The 25,456-nt window shown below is 35.7% G+C and overlaps 1 protein-coding gene across 4 annotated transcripts in view; it reads left to right on the top strand.

Annotated features, from left to right (window-relative positions):
- PPEF1 (protein phosphatase with EF-hand domain 1) overlaps nucleotides 1–25,456 on the top strand; it is a 169,751-nt gene that overhangs the window by 73,783 nt on the left and 70,512 nt on the right. For all 4 annotated transcript variants that reach the window (XM_051984413.1, XM_051984410.1, XM_051984412.1 and 1 more), the window contains 3 exons: nucleotides 2,099–2,262; nucleotides 5,198–5,312; nucleotides 10,148–10,194. In XM_051984413.1, coding sequence (XP_051840373.1) covers nucleotides 2,099–2,262; nucleotides 5,198–5,312; nucleotides 10,148–10,194 — 326 coding nt within the window. The remainder of the gene's footprint in view (nucleotides 1–2,098; nucleotides 2,263–5,197; nucleotides 5,313–10,147; nucleotides 10,195–25,456) is intronic.

Below are 25,456 nucleotides of genomic sequence, written 5' to 3'. Positions count from 1 at the left end.
TTGTCAGCTCCCTTGGCTCTAATTATCATCTCTATTTCTATGACTCATGAATCTACATATCTAATCATTGTCTCGCCATGGAGTTTCAGTCCAGCAGTACCAATTGTCTATTGGACATTTCAAATGTCCTATAAACATCTCAAATGTAACATGTCAAAACTAAAATTATTATATTTTCCCTCAAACCTTCCCCTTTTCCAAATGTTCCAATTTTTTTAGAAGGTATCAGTACACTTGAATTCTTTTAGATGTGAGCATTCTTCAATATTGTGTCCCGAATCCTTTTATTGTCTATCTTTATCAGCTACCATGGATTTAACTGTCACGTCCATGCTAATAACTCCCAGAGCTAGATATCCTGTCCCAATCTCTCTACTGAGTTGTAGTTTTCAGTTACCAAAATTGCTTGTTAGATATTTAGAATTTAGTGTCTTGGAATTATCTGAAATTCTATGTCTAAAACACAACTCAACTTTCTCTTTAAACTTGCCCCTCTCCAAACTTTCTTATTTTTATCAACAGTAACAATAACAATATCCTTCCAGAGTTTCCAGTTCATAATCTTGGCATTCTCTGTGATTCCTCAACCTCCCTCACCTCACATATCAGTTGGCAAATGTGCCATTTTATCTCCACAAAATATCATGCAACCTCTTCTTTCCTTTCATACATCTCATCTTAGTTTAATCTCTCTTTGCTTCTTGCTTAGATTATTTCAACAATCCCTTTACTGGTTTCCCTGCCTCTGATTCCTAGTTTATCCTACCCACTGCTGCCAAAATAATTTTTCTCAAATGTTGTGTCCTGCTTTCAAGAGCCTTCAAATTGGGGTGACAAAACATACTGTCTTGAGCCCTCCACCCCATATTAAGATATACCTTCCTAGTGGAGAAGTGATGAGGTGGGACTCCTGAGAATGATGAAAAATGGAGTCTGTTTATTTCAAGGACTTTCCTCTTTTTATAATGTAACAAAAACAACACTGCGCACATGGGACCACATAAACAACTTGTTATTATATGTAGTTTGTCACTCTGTCGCAATCTCAACACAGGTTGTCACCACCCTCTGACTTCTTAAGAAGGCCTTAGAGGAGATGGGGAGCCAAACCAGACCTTGTTAGCAGATTCCCTCTGGGCTAAAGGGTCTTATACCTCACTCAGAGTTTCCCCACTGGCTGTGACCCTCTACACTTAAGTCCAGATATTGACTAAATGACTCCTCTTTTCAACAACTCTGGTGACTTCCTAAGGTCATCTAGCTGGTGCAGTAGATAGTTCCTGGACCAGTAGTCAAGAAGATTTGAGTTCAAATATAGCCTCAGACACTCACTGGATACTAGTGATCCCTGGGCAAGTCAGTTAACCCTGTTTACCTCAACTATCTCATCTGTAAAATGTGCTGGAAGAAGGAAGTGGCAAATCACTCCAGTACTGTTGCCAAGAAAACCACAAATGGGGTCACTAAGAGTCAGACACTACCGAATCACAATAGTGACTTCCTGTCACTTCTAAGGATAAAATACAAGCTTTTCTTTAACTTTTCAAGTCCTTCACAATTTGTTTCCATTTTACCAATCTTACTGGATATTCCTCTCTTTTACATTTTGTAATCCAGTCAAATTGACTTTCCTGGGTGCCTTTGTATTGTCCCCTCCTTGTGCCTGGGATGTACACTTACTCCCTCTTTACTATTGACTCATAGATTCTCTTTCTTTAAGGTGTATCTCAGGTACCATCTGCTATATGAAGTCTTTCCTGATCTTCCCAACTGCCTTTCTTCCCAAATTAACATATTTTGACTAATTTGTATGTAATTTTATGTTTTAACTTTATATTTGCACTGAATATAATTTAAATATATTTGTTATATCATTAAAACATAAAGTCATTATGAGCAGAGATTATATCATTCTTTGTCCTCAGAATTTAACTCTACATCAGGCACATAGTTGGCACTTGATTGATTGTCTTATTAGGATTTAACTATAGTTTTTTAGTTGATTCAGAAATAGCACCATGATACTTTTATATGAGAACAGTGCTGTGTTTGGACAATCCCTTTTTTTTCCTTCTAAAACTGTTTTTTCCCTTTTCAGATAATCTGCCTAAGATTTTTAACCCTGAACCTAAGCAAAAATCAGACCAAGAAACTATTATAAGTCTGATAGAAGTACCAGACACTTATTATGGCCCTCGACTAAAATTCCCTCTCACTTTTGCTGATGTTGTACTGCTTATTGATGCTTTCAAGGAAAACCAGGCAAGTAGACCTTTTGGAGATAAAATGATTCAAATATACATATCCCATGCATTTTGACAGTGTTAAAATGTTTTTAGGAATGTTATTTTTTTCAAACCAGCTTGTTAAGATTATGATGATGAGATAGCTTGCCTCTATTGTATAGTTTAAAAAACACTCTTCCAAACAATTGGACATTTCAAACTCATGTAGGCAAAATTGTAGAAGTATTGCCACTCTCATATTAGCACCAAAGGTCAAAAAGAAAGATTTAAGTGAACTTAACCTATTTAGTGATTGAGAAAGAAACCCCAGATCTCCTGACTTAAGTTTTGTTTTCTGACTGCATAATACTTACTCTCTGAAGACAGTTTGAGCTTCTGAGACATGCTGGCTCACTGGTAGGTGAGCTCCTATGCTGTTGACACATGGCAGCGACATGGAAGCCATGCTAGTCTAATTTCTGTATAATGTACCATATTTTAAAGATTTAGCTTCTGGTTCACTCTCTAAGCATGTAGAATAATAGTAGTCTAGAACAGACAGGATTTTATAGATTGTTGTCTGGAAGTATCAACCTTGTAAGGCTGATTAACATTCCCTGTTTAACAGGTATTCTTTTGTCCCAACCTGTGATTTTATTGATGGAGGAAACTCTTAAAAGAGGAAATACTGTCCATTTACACAGCAAATCTTCTGAAATGAACAGTTTTAACACGATTTGCAAGGGAATAGTATGGAAAAGTTCTAACTCAAAGTCACCCAGGGAATCAGAAGTGAGATCTATATCCACTGTGTCATGTTCCTAATACATATTTCCCTAGTTTATGGGCTAAAATTGAGCCCATTTAAGTATTTCCTCAGAAGTTATTTATAGCTGAGTGATTTATTGTTTGCTTCCTATTTTTGTCTTTTTATAGTTGATTGATTATTATTTTTACAGTAAATTTTGCAGTAATATTTAACTAAGGATTTTTCTTCTACTTTGGCATTGTCCTACTTTTTATTTGGTTCACTTTTGTAAGCCTTCCATGGTAGCTCCAAGCTATATATAAAGCAACTTCTTATAGAAGTCATACCTATTTTCTGCAAAGAGATAAAATTATCTTCAAAGAATTAGCTTCCTAATGTATTCATGGGAAATGTACTCCTAGAATTGGAAAGAATCTCAAAGGCCCACTAAGAATAGCCTCTGCCTGAATCATGAATTCTCTCTGACAACTCTGATAAGCAGTCATCCAGCTTCCATTTGAAGACTTTCAGTGCCAGAAAATTTAGTTCCTTTTGAAGGTAACTCCCTCTGTTGATGGACAGCCCCAATTATTTGAAAGTTTTTCTTTATGTTTCTTCCATTATGTTCTTGCCATTATTCCTGGATCTACCTCTTTGCCTCATGGGGCTGTTGGGAATGTAGTTCCTTTTCCTCTGGCAACTCAGCTTTACTTATTCATCTATCTATCTATCTATCTATCTATCTATCTATCTATCTATCTATCCATTCATTTGTTTGTTCATTCATTCATTCATTTATTTGTTTATTTATTCTTTTTTTTTTATTGTTGAGGCAATTGGGGTTAAGTGACTTGCTCAGCATCGCACAGCTAGGTTTAGCTTTATTTAACAGTGTCCCATTCTTATGATTAGCATAGGTGTTCAGTGTTAGTACATGGGCAAGATGTAAGCAGATATTTAACACATCTATGTATTAGGAAATATTGGGAAAGAGACTAGACCCATTTCATTGATATAGGGAATTCCCAGGTAAGGAAAATCCCTTTACCAAGATAGGTTTAGCCTCAGACATTATCTAGGTGGCTTTTTTTTTTTTTTTTTTTTTTTTTGCTTTCAATCACTTATCTATCTATTTATATATTTATATTAAAGCTTTTTATTTTCAAAACATATGCATGGATAATTTTTTCAACATTGATATCTGAGTGATCTTGAGCAAGTCACTTCATTTTTGCTTCAGTTTACATATCTGTAAAAAGGAAATGATAATAGCACCTGTCTCTCAAGGTGGTTGTGAGGATGAAATGAGTTAATAATTGTAAAGCACTTAACACATTATATAAATGTTAATTATTATTATTGTTATAATAGCAATGATGTTAACTCAAATAGAAACAGGGGCCACTACACTGTACTGGATCCCTTTAGGCTGCATATTGACTTAGTAATGTAATATTATCTGTGTTTTATTATATATTTTATTTCTACTTATTGTTTTTTTGGCTGAGGCAATTGGTATTAAGTGATTTGCCCAAGATCACACAGCTAGTAAGTTAACACTTACTATCTATATCTATATCTATATCTATCTATCTATCTATCTATCTATATCTATAGATATAGATATAGATATAGATATATCAATATCTGAGGCCATGTTTGAAATCAGGTCCTCCTGACTTCAAGGGTGGTGCTCTATCCACTGTTCCATCTAGCTGCCCCTGTTTTATTATATTTTAAAAATGTTCTTAAAACATTTCCAAAAGATTTATTAATCTTGTTTTGTCCTTGCAAAGGAGTGTTGTGGAATGCATGTGTTTAGAACATCAAGGGGTTAAACGACTGTTCCAAGTTACATAGCCAGTATGCATCAGACATTATTTGGAACCAGCTTTCCCTAACTTCTAAGCCACCTCCCTATCAAGAAAAAAACATTGTTTCTCTCTATGATTATAGAAACTCAAAAGGCACAATAACAAATGCAAATTAAAAAATCATTATTTGGAATCATAACACCCCCAGTCTCTTTCGTACTCTGCTTTCATCACCCATTACATAAAATCCACATTCTATAAAATTTCTTATGGACAGATAAGTAGATAATCTGCCTGAAAATAATTTGAGAGATGACTAGAAAGCCCAGAAATAGATTTGAATAACCTATGTCTACATAATATAACTATAGGTTTCAATACAATGATGACCTTGAATTTTTCCCTTACAGATACTGCATGCTCGCTATGTTCTAGAAGTATTACTAGAAGCCAAGAAGATCTTGCAACAGATGCCAAATATCATTCACATATCATCCACTGTATCCAAGGAATTAACAATCTGTGGTAAGGTTAAACTCTGAGCAGCCTTAAAAGATGAAAGTTGACTTTTATTAAAGGAGAAAATAAAAGTATTGAATTATCCATGAGGAAAATTCTCATTTCCATTTTTTCCCCCTGTTGTATGTAAGAAATGACCATGTGACAGATAAGGGATTTTCAGTATTTTCTCAAGGCACACAATTTTCTAAAACAAAAAACCACTTATATATCTTCTTCTTTCCCTCTTCCTAGCCCCATCAGTTCATTCCATTTTCCCTCAGAATTCATCTTTCTATACTTGTCATTTTCTACTCAGCTTCACTACTTGGAACTAGATTCCACTGAGCCCCTAGTAACCTGGTCTTCAGGAAATTTGCATCCTTCAAAAATCCTGTCAGATTTGTTACTGTTAATCTGACTGAAAGGCTGAAGGGTAGACAAGGAACTCTTCCCAAAGCCTCCATTTAAAGAGGACTCCCAGATTAGGCTTCTCTTCTTTTCCCATCTTTCTTTCCCAATCCTTCCTTTGGATAGAGACTCCACCATTCCTACTTCCCTCTGTATCATTCCTTTCAGATTCCTTTTGTGTATTGTTTTCTTCATGTTTGTAGGGCATGGATTGTCTGTCTTTTTCATATTTGTAACTTCCACACATCACAGTTCCTGGCACATAGCAAGTATTTAATTAAATATTTGTTTATTGACTAACCCATCAGATTTTTTCTATTGGTTATGCAGTTGAAGGAGGGTCATAAAAGTGGTTTCAGACATGAAAATATTCTCAGCCTTTGTTGCTGTAATATTTCCTAGCTGGTCTTTAGCTTTTAGAAAGAGCAGGGACATTTTTGAAATTTGTTCCTTCTGGCACTAAATAAATAATTAAAGATGAGATTTTGCTACAGTGTAAGCAAGCCTGATAGAATGTTGCTTCCAGATGTACTACACATCATTGTTCATCATAATTGGTGCAAAGTATGCAATTGTCACAGAATGACTAGTGTGGAATAGCAGTCCCAGTAATTACTGAGTTTTCAAGTTACAAAATAATGATGGTTATCCTTCTTTCCTTTCTTCCTTCCTTCCTTCTTTCCTTCCTTCCTTCCTTACTTTCTTCCTTCCTTCCTTCTTTCCTTCCTTCCTTCCTTCTTTCCTTCCTTCCTTCCTTCTTTCCTTCCTTCCTTCTTTCCTTCCTTCCTTCCTTCCTTCCTTCCTTCCTTCCTTCCTTCCTTCTTTCCTTCCTTCCTTCCTTCCTTCCTTCCTTCCTTCTTTCCTTCCTTTTTTCTTTCTTTCTCTCTCTTTTTAAAAATAAAATTCTTCTTATTTTGGTGATTAGGTGATTTGGTGATTTGGTGATTTCATGATCAAATTAGACCATTTCATTTCTAGTATCTGTTATTCGCCATAAGGTCTCAATTTAATAATTTGTACTCCGAGATGTGTGAGGTGGAACATGGGTGGCTCAGATATTTAATGAACAAGGATAAACAGTTCATTCATTGCCTTGATTGTATTGTTACTTCACAGTTCATCATCATCTCCAGTGCTGTTGACTTATATAACTAATCAGGCTGTATTTCCATAGCAATATAATAGAAATGTAGTTTATATACTGTTCTGATTTGTCTTAGGGTGCCAAGTGCACTAGGCCAAATATAAACTTACCTTTATTTTGTTTTGAGACGAGGACTAGGCAAACAGATAAGGATGTCTAGAAGATCAGAAGGTTTCTTTAAGCTGAATCTGTAGCTACTTCTCCCTTGTAAACTTACCTTTATGGTTTGAGACAAGGACCAGGCAAACAGATAAGGATGTCTAAAAGATCAGGTTTCTTTAATTCTCTAAACTGAATCTGTAGCTACTTCTCCCTTGTTTTTCTCTTTGAGTAAATCAATCTGGGTAGAAATGAATAAGCTGGAAGATTTTAGAGTCCAGTGTAGCACTACATAAAACAACAACAATAATAACTTTTGTTAAGTTTTGCAAAGCACTCAGATTCTTTTGATTCCAAATCTAGTAGTCTATGCATGATGCTGCTTAGTTGTAGAGAGAGATGCCATCTAAACCAATTCCTTAACTAATAAGATTATCAGTGATGATAGGATTTAAACAGAGATTTCTCAGACTCCAAAACCATTGTACCATGTGGCTTCTCATCTGCTCCATTTTTAAATTTTATTTTACAGGTGAGAGAACTAAGGTCTTTTGAAGTTAAGTGGCTTACCAAGCCAATAAAGCTAATTGGTAGTAGAGACAGGATTAGAGTGCAGTTCTCCTGATTTCCAGTCTCACATCTCTAACTGCTTTTTTAGACATCTCAAACATTTCCAAAACTAAACTTAATAATTTTTGCTCTAAATACTTCTTATTATTCTTCCTAACTTCCCTAGGAGTATAAAAGACAACACCATTCTTCCAGTCATTCAGGCTTCAAACCTGGGTTTGACTTTGACTTCTTACTATCTCTCACTCCCTATATCCAATGTGTTACCAAGCACTGTTGATTTTATCTTTGCAACAGTTTTCCCAAAATGTCCTCCCTTTCCCTCTGCTACTGCTACTTACCTTGGTGCAAGATCTTATCTATTCATGCTTATATTACTGCTGTAAATCTACTAAAGGATCTGCCTCCTGATGTCTCTTCCTACTCCAATCCAGCCTCCATTCATCTCCCAAAGTGATTTTCCTAACATACAGATTGGACCATTTTCTCTATTACCTAACAAATTCCTGGGGCTCCCCATCACTCCCAAGGTCAAATACAAAGCAGTATTTTAAGGTCTTTATAAGGTATGGGTCTTCCCTTTCTCCTACACACAACTTTCCAGTCTTCTTACACCTTATTTCCCATCAGTGATGATGGCTTCTTTACTGTTCTACGAACAAGACATCCTATCTTTGGACATTTTCTCTGATTGTTCCCCTGGTATAGAATGGTCTTTCTTTTCATTTTTGCCAATTGATTTCCATGATTTTCTTCAAGTCTCAACTAAAATCACTTCTCCTACAGCCATCATTTCCTAACCCTTCTTAATTCTAGCGCTATCCTAATTTAAATATTTTCTTTTTTCTTGAAGATAGCCTGTTTATACACACACATGTGCATGCACACACATTTTTTTTTTTTAAAATTTGTGGTTTCCTCCATTTGATTTTGAACTCCTTGAGGGCAGGGATTATTGTATTTCTGGAACCTAGCACAGTGCCTGGAATATACTAGGCATTTAATAAATGTTTATTGACTGACTTCTTGTCTTGGAAATTATTGGCCATCTTGGTTATAGGACAAAGCAGAAAGAAAATTCTATCTCAGTTTCTGAGGCAATGCAAGATTTTGGATAGATAATTCACATCTGACTTACCTGACATCTAGGGTCAACAAGAGTGAGAGAGCTGGAGATAAAGGTGTGATTCTAAAGGATATAAAGAAGATCAAAGCATATTGGGAGAAAATAAAAGCAGTTACCATGTCATAGGATTATCACATGGGGTCTGGGCAAATGGACTAGCTGGAGTAACCAAAGGAGAAATCTAGAGGTAGAGAATTGATTTCAGACAGCATTTCCAATGCTAACATCCTGCAACTTAATTCAACAAAGTGAGCTGTTATTAATTAGATTAATACATTGAATTATATGCTGAGGATACAGATTTTTTTAAAATGAAAAAACTAAAACTAAGGCCAATTATGTTAGGAATGGGGGAGAACTCTAGTTTCTTCCCTCTCTTTAGTCATTTCAACCTCTTCTAGCTTCCAGTTTCAAGAGAGAAAATAGGAAGAAGTCAATCCTACTTCAGGATAATGAAGGGAAGAAGGAAACATAAGAGGAGTTAGTAGTTTCCATCCTGTCCCTATCCCTAGTTTGCTATACTGAAGACTTTGGGGGAAATTTTCCTTATGTGTGATCTGGTATATATTCTCCTCTGTATAACTTCTCTGATTTCTGTTTTGCTATTTACTTGGATAAATAGGCTTCTTTGTGTATTCATTGGGGAGCTTGTAATTGATGGGAAGGGAATAAAGCTTGGGTCACTGGTTCCTTCCTATAATGAATAAGCATTAGAAGTTTAACTTGAACCTGAAAATCATAATTTCTAGATTAATTTAAGGGAGCAGATAGAGATAATTCTAGGACATATAATTTTGGAATTTTCTACAGAAAATTATGAAATTGTCAGAAGAATAAAGTGGTAAATGAAATAGCTTAAATGATTATGGGTCATAAAGTAATTAATAAATGTTAATGGAATTGAATTGAAGAAAAAGGAAGAAGGAAAAGAAAATTCTTAGCACTGGCAGTGTTTAAGTATGTTAGAGAGAGTTTTTGTGACTCATAAGCAGTTTCTTGGTGACCTTTAGAAATAAGGGACAAACATAAGCAAAGAATATATAATAATAATAATAATAATAATAATAATAATAATAATAGTGTCACATTTATAAAACACTTTCCTCATATAATGATAGTAATCCAGTAAGGTAGATCACACAAGTATTATCTTCATTCAGAAACAAATAGCCAGAGTTTTAAGAGATTGAGTGATTTATTAATGATCAGAGCTAATAAATATCTGAGACAAAAATTTTCCCAGACCATCTGACTTAAAGCTACCCTTTCTCCTTCCCTCACCCTACCCCTTTATCCCATACCACACAGACTCTCAAATTCTAAGAAAGCTAGCAACTGGCTTTGGAAACATAGATGATGGAAAGCAACAAATCTAAAGTAACAACAGAGGACTCATAAACTGAAGATAATTAGACAATGGTCCTTAATTAGTTCATATAATTGTGTGATATAATAAATACTATGTATTTCTATAGAATAATACTAAATAATGATTTTAACTTTGCTTTCTAGGTGATATACATGGGAAACTTGATGACCTTTTTTTAATCTTCTATAAGGCAAGTAACAGTTTTATTGAATATTTGTATTTTTGGGGGGGAGTCAGAATTAGGACAGGCTGGGACATTCATTTTGTTAAGAATGTCTAAGAATACAGCTGTGCCTTACAAGTAGTAAAATGTGTTAGATAGACCATGTGTCAAAATCAAAAGGGGGAGGGTCAGTTCCCACCTCATATATTTACTAGCTATGTGACTCTGGGCAATTCACTCAATCTCTCTCTCAGTTCTAGTTTATTGCAGCTAGGTAGCATAGTGCAGAGTGCTGGGCCTGCAATTAGGAAGACTCTTCTTCCTGAGTTCAAATATGGCCATAGATATTTATTAGTTGAGTGGGTCTGGGCAAGTCACTTAATCCTGTTTGCCTCAGTTTCCTCATCTGTAAAATGAGCTGGAGAAGGAAATGGTAAAACATCTTTGTCAGGAACACCTCAAATGGGGTCACAAAGAGCAGGATATGACTGGAACAATAAAAACTGGGGACAACAATAGCACCTATTTTATTATGAGGTTCAAATGAAATATCTGTATTGTAAAGAGTTGTGTAAGTTTCAAATTCCATATAAGTGCTATCATTATTATGTATGAGAACACAGCTATATCTTACAAGCAGTAAGTTTTGGAATTTGGAATTAGAATAGTCTGGGTAAATTTTGGCTGGACTATTTATTGTTGTTTGACCAAGTCACTTAATTCTTTGGACTTTACATTCTTCATCTGTAAAATGAGAGACAAGATGATTTGTAGGTTACCTTGTGGTTCTAAATCTTTTTAAAGCTCACATAAAACCCCTGAAAACATAAACTCCTAGAAGATGGAGTCTATGTCAAATTAATTTATTCTGGATAGCATCTTGTTTAACATCCACACATCAATAGGCTCTGAATAAAAAAGTTTCTAATGATTATGTTGATATTCATCATTATTATCAAAATTAGCTTTTCAGTAATCTATTTTACTGTTATAACTAAGCTCCCAGATAAAAGAAATGTCTTACAATGAGTTTGAAATGGTTTTGCTCCCTGCCATGATTTACTATCTTTCAGCTTAGCAGTTTTCCTTAAGATAAAACAAAAGAACTAAAAATATAATCTGCCATGATTATTCCTCCTTCAGTGACATTCATTTGTATGGGTCAGCTGTTTGTAGGGAACAATCTCTTGTGAGATGGCAATTGCAAATGTGAATATTACACATGAATAAGACTGGACATAGATGAAAAATCCAGAGATGAGCATAGAATTAATTACTATAATTTTTGCCAAAGTTTTTACTTCCTGTCCTTCACTTTATCTCTGGATTGGTGGCATTATTTTCCTGAATAGTGTTCCACATGTTTTTGAAGTTCTACAAGAAATAGGCTGAATAACAGAGTTGAATCCATTCACAATTCTGATATATCAAGAGACTAGCAGTGATAACTAACTATCACTGATGATCAATCAATATATTTCACTCAGTAATTGTTAAATACTGCTATATGGAAAATAAAGATTGTTGTGTTTCTAACATCAGTGATGAAAAAATTTTCTCATTTGTAAAGTTGGAGGATGAAGTTATATGATTAGCACGATGTTGCTTTCCACAACCTCTCCAACCTAAACAACAGAAACAAAACCAAAACAAACAAAACCTCCCAAACCTCAAAAAATGGAAATACATGTTAAATAGAGTGAATAAAATTGAATCCATAAGATTCAAAGACAGAAATAGTGTTCTAGATAAAAATTATACATATTATCCCATAATGCATTCCAAGTACAACCAGGATAAGCAAACCTATAGGGTTATGTTTCAGAGATTGGTTATAGATGTTTTTGTCCATTTCCTCAAAGCAGGGGTTATCTTTGAACCATACTCTAGGAGATATGGGAAACTCTGATTCTACTGAAACACCTGAAGGAAAGGAATACAATCTCTGTAAGGAAAGGGGAGTTAACAGCTGAAGGAAAGGAAATATAATCTTTGTTTGGGAGGGGAAGAGATATATGATAGCTGAGATGAAAGGGAAAATGTCCAAGAATCCAAAGAAGATAAATCAATGAAAGTAGAAAGAAAAACAGGTTAAAAAAATTTAAGGCCAAAAGACACTGTATAAGTTTTATATTCTGAAAGAAAAAGAACAAAAAAAAATCCCCATGAAAAAGAAAATTCTATGAATTCCCCAGAAATTAGAAACAACAGTAAGAAACTCTAGAATGGGTTAAAATTTCCGAAAGAGAATATAACAGATTTGAAGTGAAAAAATACAGAAATAAATTTTGTCAGGATAAAAGCAAAAGACAGTAGTAACTTTAAAAGAATGTGAATTTTATATAAGCCACAACAAAATATCAAGATAGGATGTATGGAGATAAGAGATATAAATATCCATAAAAAACCCCCATGACTATCATACCATATCAAATAAAACTACACAACTGCCCAGAATATTTTTTATTAAAAGAACAAATTACTGATTAGTTCAACTTATTGACTGTTGCTAGAGGAAACCCTCATCTTTGAAATTCCAAGCTGTGGTGGTTAACTTTTATACTATTAATGCTAATCAACATTTTTAAAGCAATCAAAAAAAGAATTTTAGCTATAATATATCATCAATTTGAATAAACTCAAGAATATTCCAAAGATATTTGAAATCAAAGAAAGAATAGAACAGGATATTCCAAAAAACAAAGAAACTGAAGTTACATCCTGAATGCAATTCATTTCTTAGAATTAAGACAACAGACAAAAGCCCTTCTAAAACCAAAGTAAATTAAAGTGAGATAATAAATACATAAAATATAAATAAGTACACAAGGGGACAGTGTGAATGGAATAAGCATAATAATTAAGAGTAGAGTAGAGTAAGAAATAGAAATTTGTTGCCCCTGAAGCTTTATCTACTATGGCGAAACAAGGAAGAATAAAGAAAGAATAAATAAGGGTGTGGCATAAATGAGAGAACAGAAATTAATATAGAACAGAAGGAAATGGAAATTGGTGAATAAAATAATTGAAAAATTAGAAAAGGACACATCAAAAAATATTCTACAAACTAAGAGATGGAGAGGAAGATGATTTTGAACTATATATTTATCTAATCAGGAAAAGGGAAATAAGAATGGGGAGGAAGCATTTAAGTTATTGAATGAATGAATGAATGGTTGCATGAATGAAAGAGATGTTGAAAATTTTAAGTAAATTCAAGGAATTTAAAATAGGGCAGATAAAAAAGAGTGGTGGGAGGTAACAATATATTTAAAATCATCAGGGGAAAATGCCATCTTAAAAAAGAAAGGCAACGATAAATCAATAAAAAAAGGAGAGGAAAACACAAATCTAACAATAATGACTTTTAAATTTAAATAGCAAATAAAACAAAAGACAAAATAGATAAGAAAAAAACTCAATAATTTGTTGCATACAAAAACACATCTAAAAATAAAGGCATATACAAATAAAAATTATGGACTGGAATAAAATTTACTGTGAACAGGTGATTCCAAAAATATAAAAGTTGCAATCATTCTATCAAAGAAACAAAAAAATAAAAATTAACAATGTCGAGATAAATAAAGAATAATTGTTATTATTATATAATATAAAGGTACCATTATATTTATAGGTACCATAAAAAAACAGCATCAGTGCTCAAAGTATATGTGCCAAATTATTTATCATCTAATTTTATAAAAGAAATATTAACTTGTCTCTGAATGATTAAATGCCCCTCACTTCCTCTATAAGAAAGATAAGTGAATATAGATGTTGGATCGTTGGTTATTGTCATCTCAATATGTTCTCAAAATGACATCACTACGTAAGAATAGAGTTAGAGTTTTCTGACCATAGTTGATTAGACCAATATGAGCCTGGAGTATTCTGCCAGAGGTCAGACACGAATAGTCCCTATGAACATTTGGGGTGCACTCTAATTTTGTTAATCTTACATTTCTTCGGAGCTAATTCAATTCTGTTTTGTTCATAGAGCACAACATCTTCTCTGATGAGGGCATGCCATGCTAAGTGGTTGTTCCTGTGTCAGTGTTTCCCATATCATACAATCAATTCTAATATTCTTGAGAGACCTTGAGAGTGTCCTTGTATCACTTTTTCTGACCACCTTGTGTGAGCTTGTCCCATCTGCTTATCCAACCCTTATCTGATTACTGAGGCAGGTGGGGATCCCATCATGTGGTTGAAGCACTAAAAAATTTACAAAAACTTCAGAAAAGTTGATTCTGCTCACCATCAGTACATCAAATGTTTACAGTCTTATAGACAACACAAAATCCAGTAGACCTGAAAAAAGAACAGCTCTTGATCGAGACAATTTAACAGGCATTGCATCCAAAAAACAGAAGTTTCTGAAGATCACCTGACAAGATAAGATATCAGACACTGATGTCCTTTCTCCAATTAAACTGCCAAGCATTCCATTCCTACTGCAGAGAGCACAAATCCACTGGACTTGCCACACTATTTGAATGCCAAACATATGCTTGCCAAAAAGATTATTTTATAGAGAAATCACACAGGGAAAATATTCACAAAGTAGTCAGAAAAAGCAATACAAGGATATGGATATGGAAAGTTGCAAATGCTGCTAAACATTTTTGATGGGTTAAGTTGATTTGGCTAAACTGTTTTTTGTTCCTAAGGTGTTTGTTCTAAAGAAAAGTTTGCTATATAAGGATACAGGAATGGAGAATATTTAGAAATAAAGTGATATAAAAAACAATAGGTTTTGATATAATACAAGGAGAGGGTTGCATTAGACAGTCTTATGATCCCTTCCTAAATTTCAGGATATCTATGACATAAACACTTTGACAAGTAAAGAAGACTATAGAATTGTGAATTATTGTTGTCAATACTAATAATCACACATTTTTAGAATTGTCAGGAATCTAATTTGATCTGTTGGTTTTCTTGAATGAATTAAAACTTGGATTATTGTCCTTTAATTTATGATTTTCTTAAGTTCTTTAAAAGACTTCATTAGAGAAAAAGTAACTTTAAAGGAATACTAATCTCAGAATTTTCCTTTCTGGAAAACCCATCTTACTGCTGTATTATGAGAACAATAGTTTAGGATAGCTCAAGTATTTAGTAAAAGGGACATATTGAATTATATAATTTCCCTTGTTCTGTTCACTGATTTTTTTTATACCTAAATAATGAACACCTGGCATCATTCAACCCAGAGTGTAATTTCCTCCCTTTTGTAGGCTGCTGTGCTTGTTAGCATAATGTTCCTCTTCATAACGAAGCTTTTAAGACTTGTTAGAGTGGTTTAAGGGGTATGAATAGTAGTTAGGCACTCTTTCATTTGCTTTCAATAAATAGAGATTTAATTAGACACAGTATATATCCTTTTTAACCAAATATTCAAATTCATGACTGCTGTTGTTAAATAGACTGGTAAAAGATCATTTTACATAAATAAAAGAAAAATCCTATATTTCCTTGTAAAAATATTTATGAGGGAGATGTATCTCTAAAAATATTTTTTCAGTAACTTAATAAAAAATCATGGGAATAAAACCTATAACAAACTTATTAAGTATGTATTATGTACATGTCATAATTCTAGGCATAGAAATAAAAAAATTAAAAATGATACATCCCTTGTCTCAAGGACTTATATAGTCTGTTAGTGGATAGGCAATATTTACATGAGGTAAGGCCTAGGCAGTAAAAGACTACATTTCTAAATATGCTTGGGACCAGAATCCACATGCTCAATGGAGAACAAGAGTTTCAGATGTGATTAGATGTGATGGTAGAACACATCAGTTGTACCAGGAAATAGAGGGGCAAAAAAACCAAGAGATAAAGCATTGGTTAAAGTTTCTATGGTCCATATAGGGTTGATAAGTAATTCATGAAACAGCATAGGGACTGAGATCATGTAGTAAAACATAACCCGTTTGCTTGTTTTTAAATTTCCCTTTCCCTTATCTTTCCCCCTTTTCCCCTTGCCTCCTTTTGTTTTCTTTTCCCTTCCTTTCCCTTGTGTTTCCTTCACTTGTCTTTCTGTGTCTTAGTTTCCTCAGCTGTAAAATGGGGATAGTAATAGCATCTACCTCACAGGATTGTTGTGGGAATCATATTAGAAAATATTTGCAAAAAGCATTTAGCACAATATCTGACACATAGCAGATTCTATATAAGGGAAGGGTCCTTCTCTTCCTGTACTCTCTCTTTCCTTTTCGTTCTCTTTCCTTTTCCTGCTTTGTTATTTCTGGGTCTAATTCCTCCAAGGGTAAGATTTATGAAGGGGAAAGATAAGTAAATAAACATCATAATTGAAATAATATCTTCTAAAGAATTCAGAAAATCACATTATTGAATATACTGGCCTATATTTATAGGCTAATAGAGTTTTGTCAAGATAACTTGCTGATCAACGAATACTCATTTTCAACAATCCAACAGATAATTTTACATATGGATATCACCAGATGGTTAATATCAAAATTACATTGATTGCATGTTTTGCAAATAAAGGTGGATAAGCTATATATAGTCAACTAAAATAAGACCTGGAACTGACTGTGGCTCAGATCATGAACTTCTTATTGCAAAAAAGTCTTTGTTACAAAATTCAGACTTAAATTGAAGAAAGTAGAGAAAACCAAAAGACTGTATAGGTATGATCTAAATAATTAATATGAATTGTGAATATGAAGTAGAAGTGATGAATAGATTTAAGGGATTAGATTTGGTAGATAGAATACCTGAAGAATTATGAAGTGAGGTTCAAAATATTGTGTAGAAGGTAGTAACAAAAAACATGTCAAAGAAAAAAAAAAGAACAAGGAAGCAAAATGACTGTCTAATGAAGCTTTAAAAATAGCTGAGGAAAGAAGGAAAGGGAAAAGGAAAGGAGAAAGGGAAAGATAAACTCAATTGAATGAAGAATTCCAGAGAATAGTCGAGAGATAAAGTTTTCTTTAATGAGCAATAGAAATAAATGGAAGACTTCAAAAGAATAGGAAAGATAGATCTATTTAAGAAAATTAAAAATATTAAAGGAAACTTTCATGCAAAAATGGGCATGATAGACAAAAATATAGGAATTTAATAGAAGCAGAAGAGATTAAGGAGGGGCATGAATATACAAGAACTATACAAAAAAGATGTAGGATATCATTAAAGATAACTAATAACTATTAGTACCCATGATAGCATGGTTACTAATCTAGAGCCAGACATCTTGGAGAATGATGTCAAATGGGCCTTACAAAGCCTTGCTAACAATAAGGATATTTATTGGAGGTGACAGAATTCCAGCAGAGCTATTTAAAATCCTAAAAGATGATGCTGTTAAAGTGCTGCATTCTTAGCAGCACTTTGCAGCATTTGTTGTATGCTAAAAAATTTGGCCACTGGATTGGAAATGATTAATTTTGTCCCAATTTTAAAGAAAGGCAATGTCAAGGAATGCTCAAAATACAGAATAATTGCGCACATTTCCCATGCCAGCAAGGTTATCTTAAGATTCTGCAAACTAAACTTCAGCAATATGTAAATGGAGACTTACCAGAAGAGCAAGCTGGTTTTCAAAGAGGGAGAGCAACTAAAGAAAGAACTGCCAACATTCACTGGATTAAGGGGAAAGCAAAGGAGTACTGCTAAACTTTTAGTACACACTAAACCTTTGAGTATGTAGATTACAATGAAATGTGACAAGTCCTTAAAGAATTGGGTGGTATCAGATCATCTTTTTCCTGAGGAACCTGTGTGCAAGCCAAGAATTAAATATTAACATTAGAAAAAAGGTGGGACAAGGTTGTATATTGTCAAACTTATTTATTTAATTTATATGCAGAGTAAATCATGAGAAAAGACAGACTGGATGAATCAGAAGTTGGAATTAAGGTTGCCAAGAGAAATATCAACAATCTCAGATATGCAGATGATAATAACCCTTATGGCATAAAGTGAAGAAGAATTAAGTCTCTTGATGAGGGTTGCAACATGCTATAATTGCATTTGCTATTGCCAGTCTCTCCTAATTCCCAGGGCATCAGAGAACTCTCTGGTAAATATTAATATCAAGCTTACCTCTTCAGAAATCCTCTGGCTGCTACCTCATATGGCTGCAGTTTAAGCACAACAGAGCACCCGAGAGTTTATGCAGGCAAGCTTAAGACCTTTATTCATGTGGTTTACATCCTACTCTAAGACCTCCTGCACTCTTTTAGCTCTTTCTCCTTGGCAGAGCTCCAGATGAAAAGGGTCGGGCTCCTCCCCCACTGAGCTTATATCGGGCCCATGAGGTCACAGGCACAGCCAATCAGAGATGGAGACATTCCCATTCCTGACTCGATATCAGAGTGTTCAGGGTTCCCACCATGGCTGGAGGTCCCACCCACGAAGGCAGTCCCTGTATACTCACAGCCAATCATGTCCAGGGATCTCCAGGCCATAGGCCTGTGTTACATTCTAACTGCGCTTGCCTGGCCTCTCTAATGGACCCTTACAATTCCCCTCTCTTTCAAAGTGGGAACCATTCATTCTATCAAGCCACTTAGCATCAGCTACAGTTCGCTTGATCAATGAGATCACTGAGTATCATGTTCAAGGAGGTAGGATGCAACACACTAATAAACAAAGTCATGACAGTGAGAACTAGGCTCAATTATTGCCATAACCAAACATGGGTAACATGATGTTCAACCCACTCAATAGCGTCATGCTCAAGGAGATAAGATACTAAAGAGGCAGGATGTCAGAGAGATAAGATTTTACTATAGTGGGACGTCACAATTTTGTAATTACATTTGTATATATCAGGGTATCGATAAGGTAAGATATCAATGAGGTAGGGTATCACAATTCTAGTTATATTTGTCACAATTCTAATTACACTTGTTACAATTCCAATTACACTTGTATACATCTTTTGAAAGAAAACACAGATAAAAGTGTCATGTCCTGTAGCAAAGTCATGTCCTGTAACATTGCCTTAGTAACCTTGGCAGGTGAACGTATTGGTTTTTCACCCACTAATTTAGAGGCATAGTCCATAAATAGAAAACATAGGGCAAAGCCTCTCCCCAGGCCACCATATGGCGAATAGCCATGGGAGAAGCACATAAGCTCATTGTTCATTTAACAGTCTGTTTATATTACACATCACCCAAGACAGTCCATTTCAGCTGCTACACTGGAGCTATCTGCTGTCTCTTGGTGTCACAGTCTGGAGGGACATTGCTGTCATCAGTGTCTGAAGGGTTCCTGACATCTGGTTGGTCCCTCTGGGCTGTTGTCTGGTCCTTCTCTTCTTGGATCCCCAGGTCACGAATGTCTCTAGTGGGGATCCACCTGTTGGATCTGCATCTAGAATGAAAAGAATGTACCTGGGTCCCCAAACCCTGACCCAACTTGAGCCTTTCCAGGTGCTATCTAGGCCTTTCCACATCAATGTGGAAAGAAAGTTTTTGTCTTTGTTAGTCAGTCTGTCAGTTAGCTGTACTTTCTGTGTGTGCCAGAAGTACATTGCTAAGGTAAAAGCCAAAGAATTTTAAAATTACAAACAATCACATGTTTGATTCACATTGTGATGTGAAGGCAAAATTCCCTTCTCTTGTTTGAACGGGAACACTTTGGGGGTATAAAGAGTCTGTCCAGTAATGACTTGGCTAGTAGGATTATAAGAAATGCCAATGGAATGGGCAAAGTCAAATTCTATGCAAAAAGACCTAAAGGTAGAAGATGTATAATCTAATCCATTACCTGTCTTAAATGCATGACAGATTCCTACAATAGAAAGATGGTTGATTGTGGTGTTTTTCTTCTTTAAAATATAATGGTTCTCTCTGGAAGCAGGTTTCTTGGGGAGGTTTTTGGAGGCAGCCTTAGTTTCAGTTAAAAGTAATAATCACCCAAATGCAGCCAGGTGTTAAAAGTTCTGATCTTTCATTGTCTCCAATATAGCCTGGTTAGTTTTACTTAGAGGCCTCTTTCTCCCTCTCCTTGGTTTTAAGAGCTCTTGCAGCTTTATCCTTTGCCTCTGTTTCTTCAGCCTCCAGCCAGCACCAAAGTAAATCTGTCTTAGCTGCAAGAGAGGGCTTCTGGCTCTCAATCTCCCAGAGTGCTCTGTGTCTGTCCCAGAGTACTCCTCTCCAACTCCCATTCCTCCTGGGAATGTTCCGAAGCTAAGAGCCTCTTTATATATGATCTCCCAAAAGGTTGACTCCTCCTTCTGGAGGCAGGGATTAAGGGAGGTGTGAATTCGGATATCTCATACTAAACCCTGAAATCTCCCCAAAGTGTGAACTCCAATGAGTACTTAAATACTTCTTGCTTATAGGAGCTCTCTAGCATTGTTTCTATCAGTTGTACTTAGTACCTTGTTTCTTCTGGCCCATAACATCTCCTTGTAAGATCAGATCAATCATACTGAACCATACTAAATTAGATAATTATTGTCTTTATCAACTCTAATGACTTAACAGTTTGTAAAGATTCCAACATCTCCCCTTTTCTTTTGATTTAGAACATAGGTGGTCATGACCTCCTTGACTTCTCAAGGAGGTGAGAACCCCAAAAAGAAGGTGATCACGCCTTCCCTGACTGCTCAAAAAAGGAGTGAAAACACCATAAAAAGAAGGTGGTCACTCCCTCCCTGACATCTCAGGAAGGGAGATGAAAACAAAGGAAATAGGAACTCAGATCAGATTAGCGGGTTTCTGAAGGGGCTCACTTGAAATTGGTACACATAAATCCATCAATATGGGAGGCATTACACATAATTACATAAAATACATAAGCACATAGCAATATAACACAAGCTAGTAGTAACGTAACAAATAACATGAATCAACATGAAAATTTAACTGCAATAGTCTCATCAACAATTTTTCATCTCAAGAAATCCAATGATTCTTGATCATTTTCAAGAACTGAGTCTCATCATGTGTTAGGAAATCCAATGATTCCTGAAGATTTTGTTTTTAGGTCTTCTCCTTTGCTTCCAGACTTTTCTCTTTTTCTGTTTCTCTCTGATGGACAAGGCAAATACGGCTCGCTGGCACCCATCTGATTCCTTCTCCACCTGTAGAGATATAAACAAACCCTCTTCCCCACGCAGTTGACCTAACTCCCTTCTATTTACCACTTTGGGGGTTTCTCTTCATCATCTGGCAATTACATTGGAGCTGTTTGCACTGGACACTGCCCTGTTGGGTTAAAAAGCCTGTATTCTGTCCAACTGTAATCCTGATTGCTTTTCTGTTGGTTGATGTCATCAGAGTCCTGAATTTTTAAAGACTCTCTGGGTGTAACCTCAGCTGCTATCATGATAGCATGATGCTCCACCTGTCTTTTGATTGATATCTTGGAGTTGGGCCCTGCCTCTCATTTCTCTGGGTCAATCTACATTCAGAAGCCCAGGGAAAGCTTTGGTTGCATTTTGGACATGGGGTTTTGGGTTTTATTCTCTCACCCTGTCCTCTCACTCTATCTCCATATCTACATTGATCTCTAAGACATCCAACTTGTCCACACTGAAAGCATCAACGAGTTTCTCTAGAAGCCCCTTGCCAAGGAGGGACCCTGTCTTTCCATGTTCATCACAGTCTGGGTATAATAAGCATTTGTGCCCACTGTGGCACAGCATCTTATGATCTCCTCTAAAGGAGCATCTTTGTCTAGTCCCCATATAATTCTTTTGCAAGCCTCATTGGCATTTTCCTTAGTCAGATGTCTGATCATTATTTCTGTGGCAGTATTATCTCCAGTGGTTCTTATTACAGCTGTTTGCAAACGTCCCACAAAATCTGCAAAAGGTTCATTGGGACCTTGCTTTATTTTTGTAAAAGCTTTACTTCCATCTTTCTGTCCAGGGAGAGAACTCCAAGCTTTTATTGCCTTAGAAATTTGCTCATACACTGGTATGGGATGATAAATCTGTTCTGAATTCTCTGCATACTGACCTTCACCAGCTAGTTGGTCAAAAGCTATTTGTACAATAGCTCCTGTTTGCCTGTTGGGCTTGAATCCTACATAATTCATGAAACTCTGAAAGCCACAACAAATTTTGTCCAGGTTCTAAACATATCTTTGCTATGGATTTCCAATCATTTGGGGTTAAGATTTCATAAGACAAATTATCTAGTAACCTTTTAACATAAGAGGATGTAGCCCCATAAAGAGTGTAACCCTTTTTCAAATCTTTAATTTTTTCCAATTTAAAAAGAGTGTATTTTCTCTCTTTTTGACCTGAAGAGTCAAGCTTTTCGAACACAGGATACACATTTATAAATTCAGATATGTTCTTCTTCATTTTTTGCATTAATTAATGCTTTTTCTAATCTTGTCATATTCTGCTTTACAGAAGCTGATTGTGTTTCTGCCTCTCTCCCTCCCCCTTTTTCCTCCATCCATGAAGGGTTAATTGAGGGGGGAGGGTCATGAGATGTGGAATGATCTAATTCCTCCTGCTGTGAAGTATCACACTCAGAATTGTACTTAACTCTATTGTTATCTGATTCTTCTTGCTTTTCACCTAGTTTAGTTGGCACCTCTTCCTGCTGCTGTTTCTTCTTTTTCCTTATTTTAATACTTATAAGATTTCCTAAAGCCAGTTGTTTTAAATTATATGTATTAAGTATGTCTTTGGAAATTGAGTTAGGTCCATTTTTATTATAGAATTGACAAATATCCTCTCCTATTAATTTCCATTCGTCTAGATCCAATTCTTTTTCCAGAGAGAAACAAAGACATATGTTCTTTACAATTTCTAAAAGTTAGTGATCTGCTCCAAAATTGTAATCAAACCTTGGCTTTCCATAACTTTGGCAATGCTCTCTAAACATTTTTCTTGAACAGAAACAGAAGGCTGTTTTCTAAACATCTGCCCCATCTTAGCTGAAATTCTACTTTAACTCTTTTAACAAAATTTCTTTGTTGTACTCAGCCTAATTTCTGGGTTGAGAAGACTTTTCCACTGGATTCAGGGTCAGAGGCTTTTCCACTGAAATCAGGATCTGAGGCTTTTTCATTGAAATCCACTGAGGGGCCTGTCAGTCCCATGTTCAGGGTGCCAGAATGTGGTGTTTTTCTTCTTTAAAATATAATGGTTCTCTGGGGGAGAACAGGTTTCTCAGGGAGGTTTTCTGGAGGCAGCCTTAGTTGCAGTTGAAAGTAATAATCACCTCAAAACGCAGCCAGATGATAAAATGCAAGTGTTTATTTTCTCCTTCCAAAATAGCCTGGTTACTTTTTCTTAGTAGCCTATCTTTCTACTTGGTTCCAAGAGCTTCCTCCAAATGTCTCCAAATCCAAAGATTTGTCCTTCAGCCTCTAGCCAGCCAGGTGAAAAATGGAATGAATCTCTCCTGCCTCCAAGAGAGGGGTTGTGGGCTTCTCCCAGAGTGCTCCTCTTCGACCCCTGGGAATGTTCTGAAGTAACTCATTTGACTGGCTCCTTGAAGCTTTATTTATGCTTCTTCTCCAAGAGTGGGATTGTGGGATATGAGAGAGTGGGATTATGGGTTTTCTCCCAGAGTGCTCTCTGGCCCTAAGAGCTTCAAGGGAGGTGTGAATTCACAAAGTTACACAGTTAACTTTGTGAATCTCCCATACTTGTGAATTCCAGTGAGTACTTAAATACTTCTTGCTTATATGAGCTCTCTAGCATTGTTTCTATCAGTTATACTTAGTATCTTGTTTCTTCTGGCCCATAACATCTACTTGTAAGATCAGATCAATCATGCTGAACCATGCTAAATTAGATAATTATTGTCTCTATCAATTCTAATGACTTAACAATTTGTAAAGATTCCAACAGTTGATCATATACCTGACTGCTTCTCCAGATTGGAATGAAGTCATAAAGAAATTGAGAGTGTGTATCCACAGTTACATGGATGTACTGCCTTTTAACATGTGTCACATCCATTGGCCATAGGGCATTGGGAAAATCACCACGAGGATTTGTTGCAATATTTAGAAGAGCAGGACGAAAAGGAGCACAAGTAGTACGACAACGAGCAATAGCTGTAGCATCTGCTTTAGAAATGCTTTACAGCCTCCTCAATGAGTAGGCAGGTAAATGAAATGAAGCATGTGCCTTATGGGCAGGGGAATCATACTACAGGCCACACAAAGGATAAAGGAGGGCATCAGCTACCTTAGTGCCCTCAAATATGGGACCAGTGCCATCAGTATGAAACCTAACATGCATTATAAAAAGAGGTACAGCTCTGCTGTTTAAAGCTTCTTGAGCCTGATGAAGATCAGATGCCTGTCATCTATATATGCATGTGGTAGCTGTTGGATGGTTTGACAGGCATAAAGACTGTTTGTGATGATATTAATAGCCTCTTTATACCATTGTATGGCATGTATGATGGCATATAACTAATTTTTCTGTGTAGAATCATAGGGGGTGTCAAGAATATATGTCTCTTGAGTGTCCTCCCTATATATTGCAGCCCTGAGATCTTTGGTAGCATCAGTAAAAACATTAGGGCCTTGCACTGGCTCTGAGGAAAGTGATCGATTGACAATACTTAATCTTTTGTACAATTGCCTAAGTGGCTGAGAAGTATACAAAGTTGCTAAGGGACAAATTTGTAACAGAACTGCCCACATTAAGTTATTCTGGGCAATAGCAAGTACTTGCTATTCTGGTATACCAAGAGCCAATTGAATTGGTCTTCCTGAGGTAAGTATGGCTTGCCATAAGAAGGAACCAAGTCCTTCAATCCTATTGGTACGTGAAGGTCTTGTAGGGTACAGCCATTCTATGGGGTGTTCACCTTGGTGTTGTACAGCAAAAAAGAGCTTATTAACAAATGCTGATAGCATCAAGGGCTATGAAGGATCAATTCTAGAGGTAGGACAAATTCACAGCAAGGGAATTGATTGCAATGCTGCATGAGCCTCTGCAGACCATGATCATTGTGATGTCAGGGCAGAAGGGCCTTTTTAAATATCATAAAAGGGGTGCATAACAGAAGGGAGAATCGGATAAGTGAACCTCAGCCATTGTAAAATTCCCACCAACTGTTGAAAGTCATGAAGAGTTTTATATTTACTCTCATCCACCTTAGGAGGCACTTTAGAAACAGTAAGAACTTAAAGAATGTGCCCAAGATAGAGAAATGGAGGCTTAATCTGTATTTTATATGGTGCCACTACAAGGTTCTGCTGAGCCAATATTCGAATAATGTGTTACACAATAGTTTGTAACTGTGACTCTTCCTTAGTGGTCACTAGTATATCATCCATATAATGGATGTACTATAATGGAGTATAT

Source organism: Antechinus flavipes, chromosome 3, assembly GCF_016432865.1.
Source record: "Antechinus flavipes isolate AdamAnt ecotype Samford, QLD, Australia chromosome 3, AdamAnt_v2, whole genome shotgun sequence".
In the NCBI taxonomy this organism is placed as follows: Eukaryota; Metazoa; Chordata; class Mammalia; order Dasyuromorphia; family Dasyuridae; genus Antechinus; species Antechinus flavipes.
Note: the sequence above shows the minus strand (reverse complement) of the source record. Positions and strands in the feature narration are given on the sequence as shown.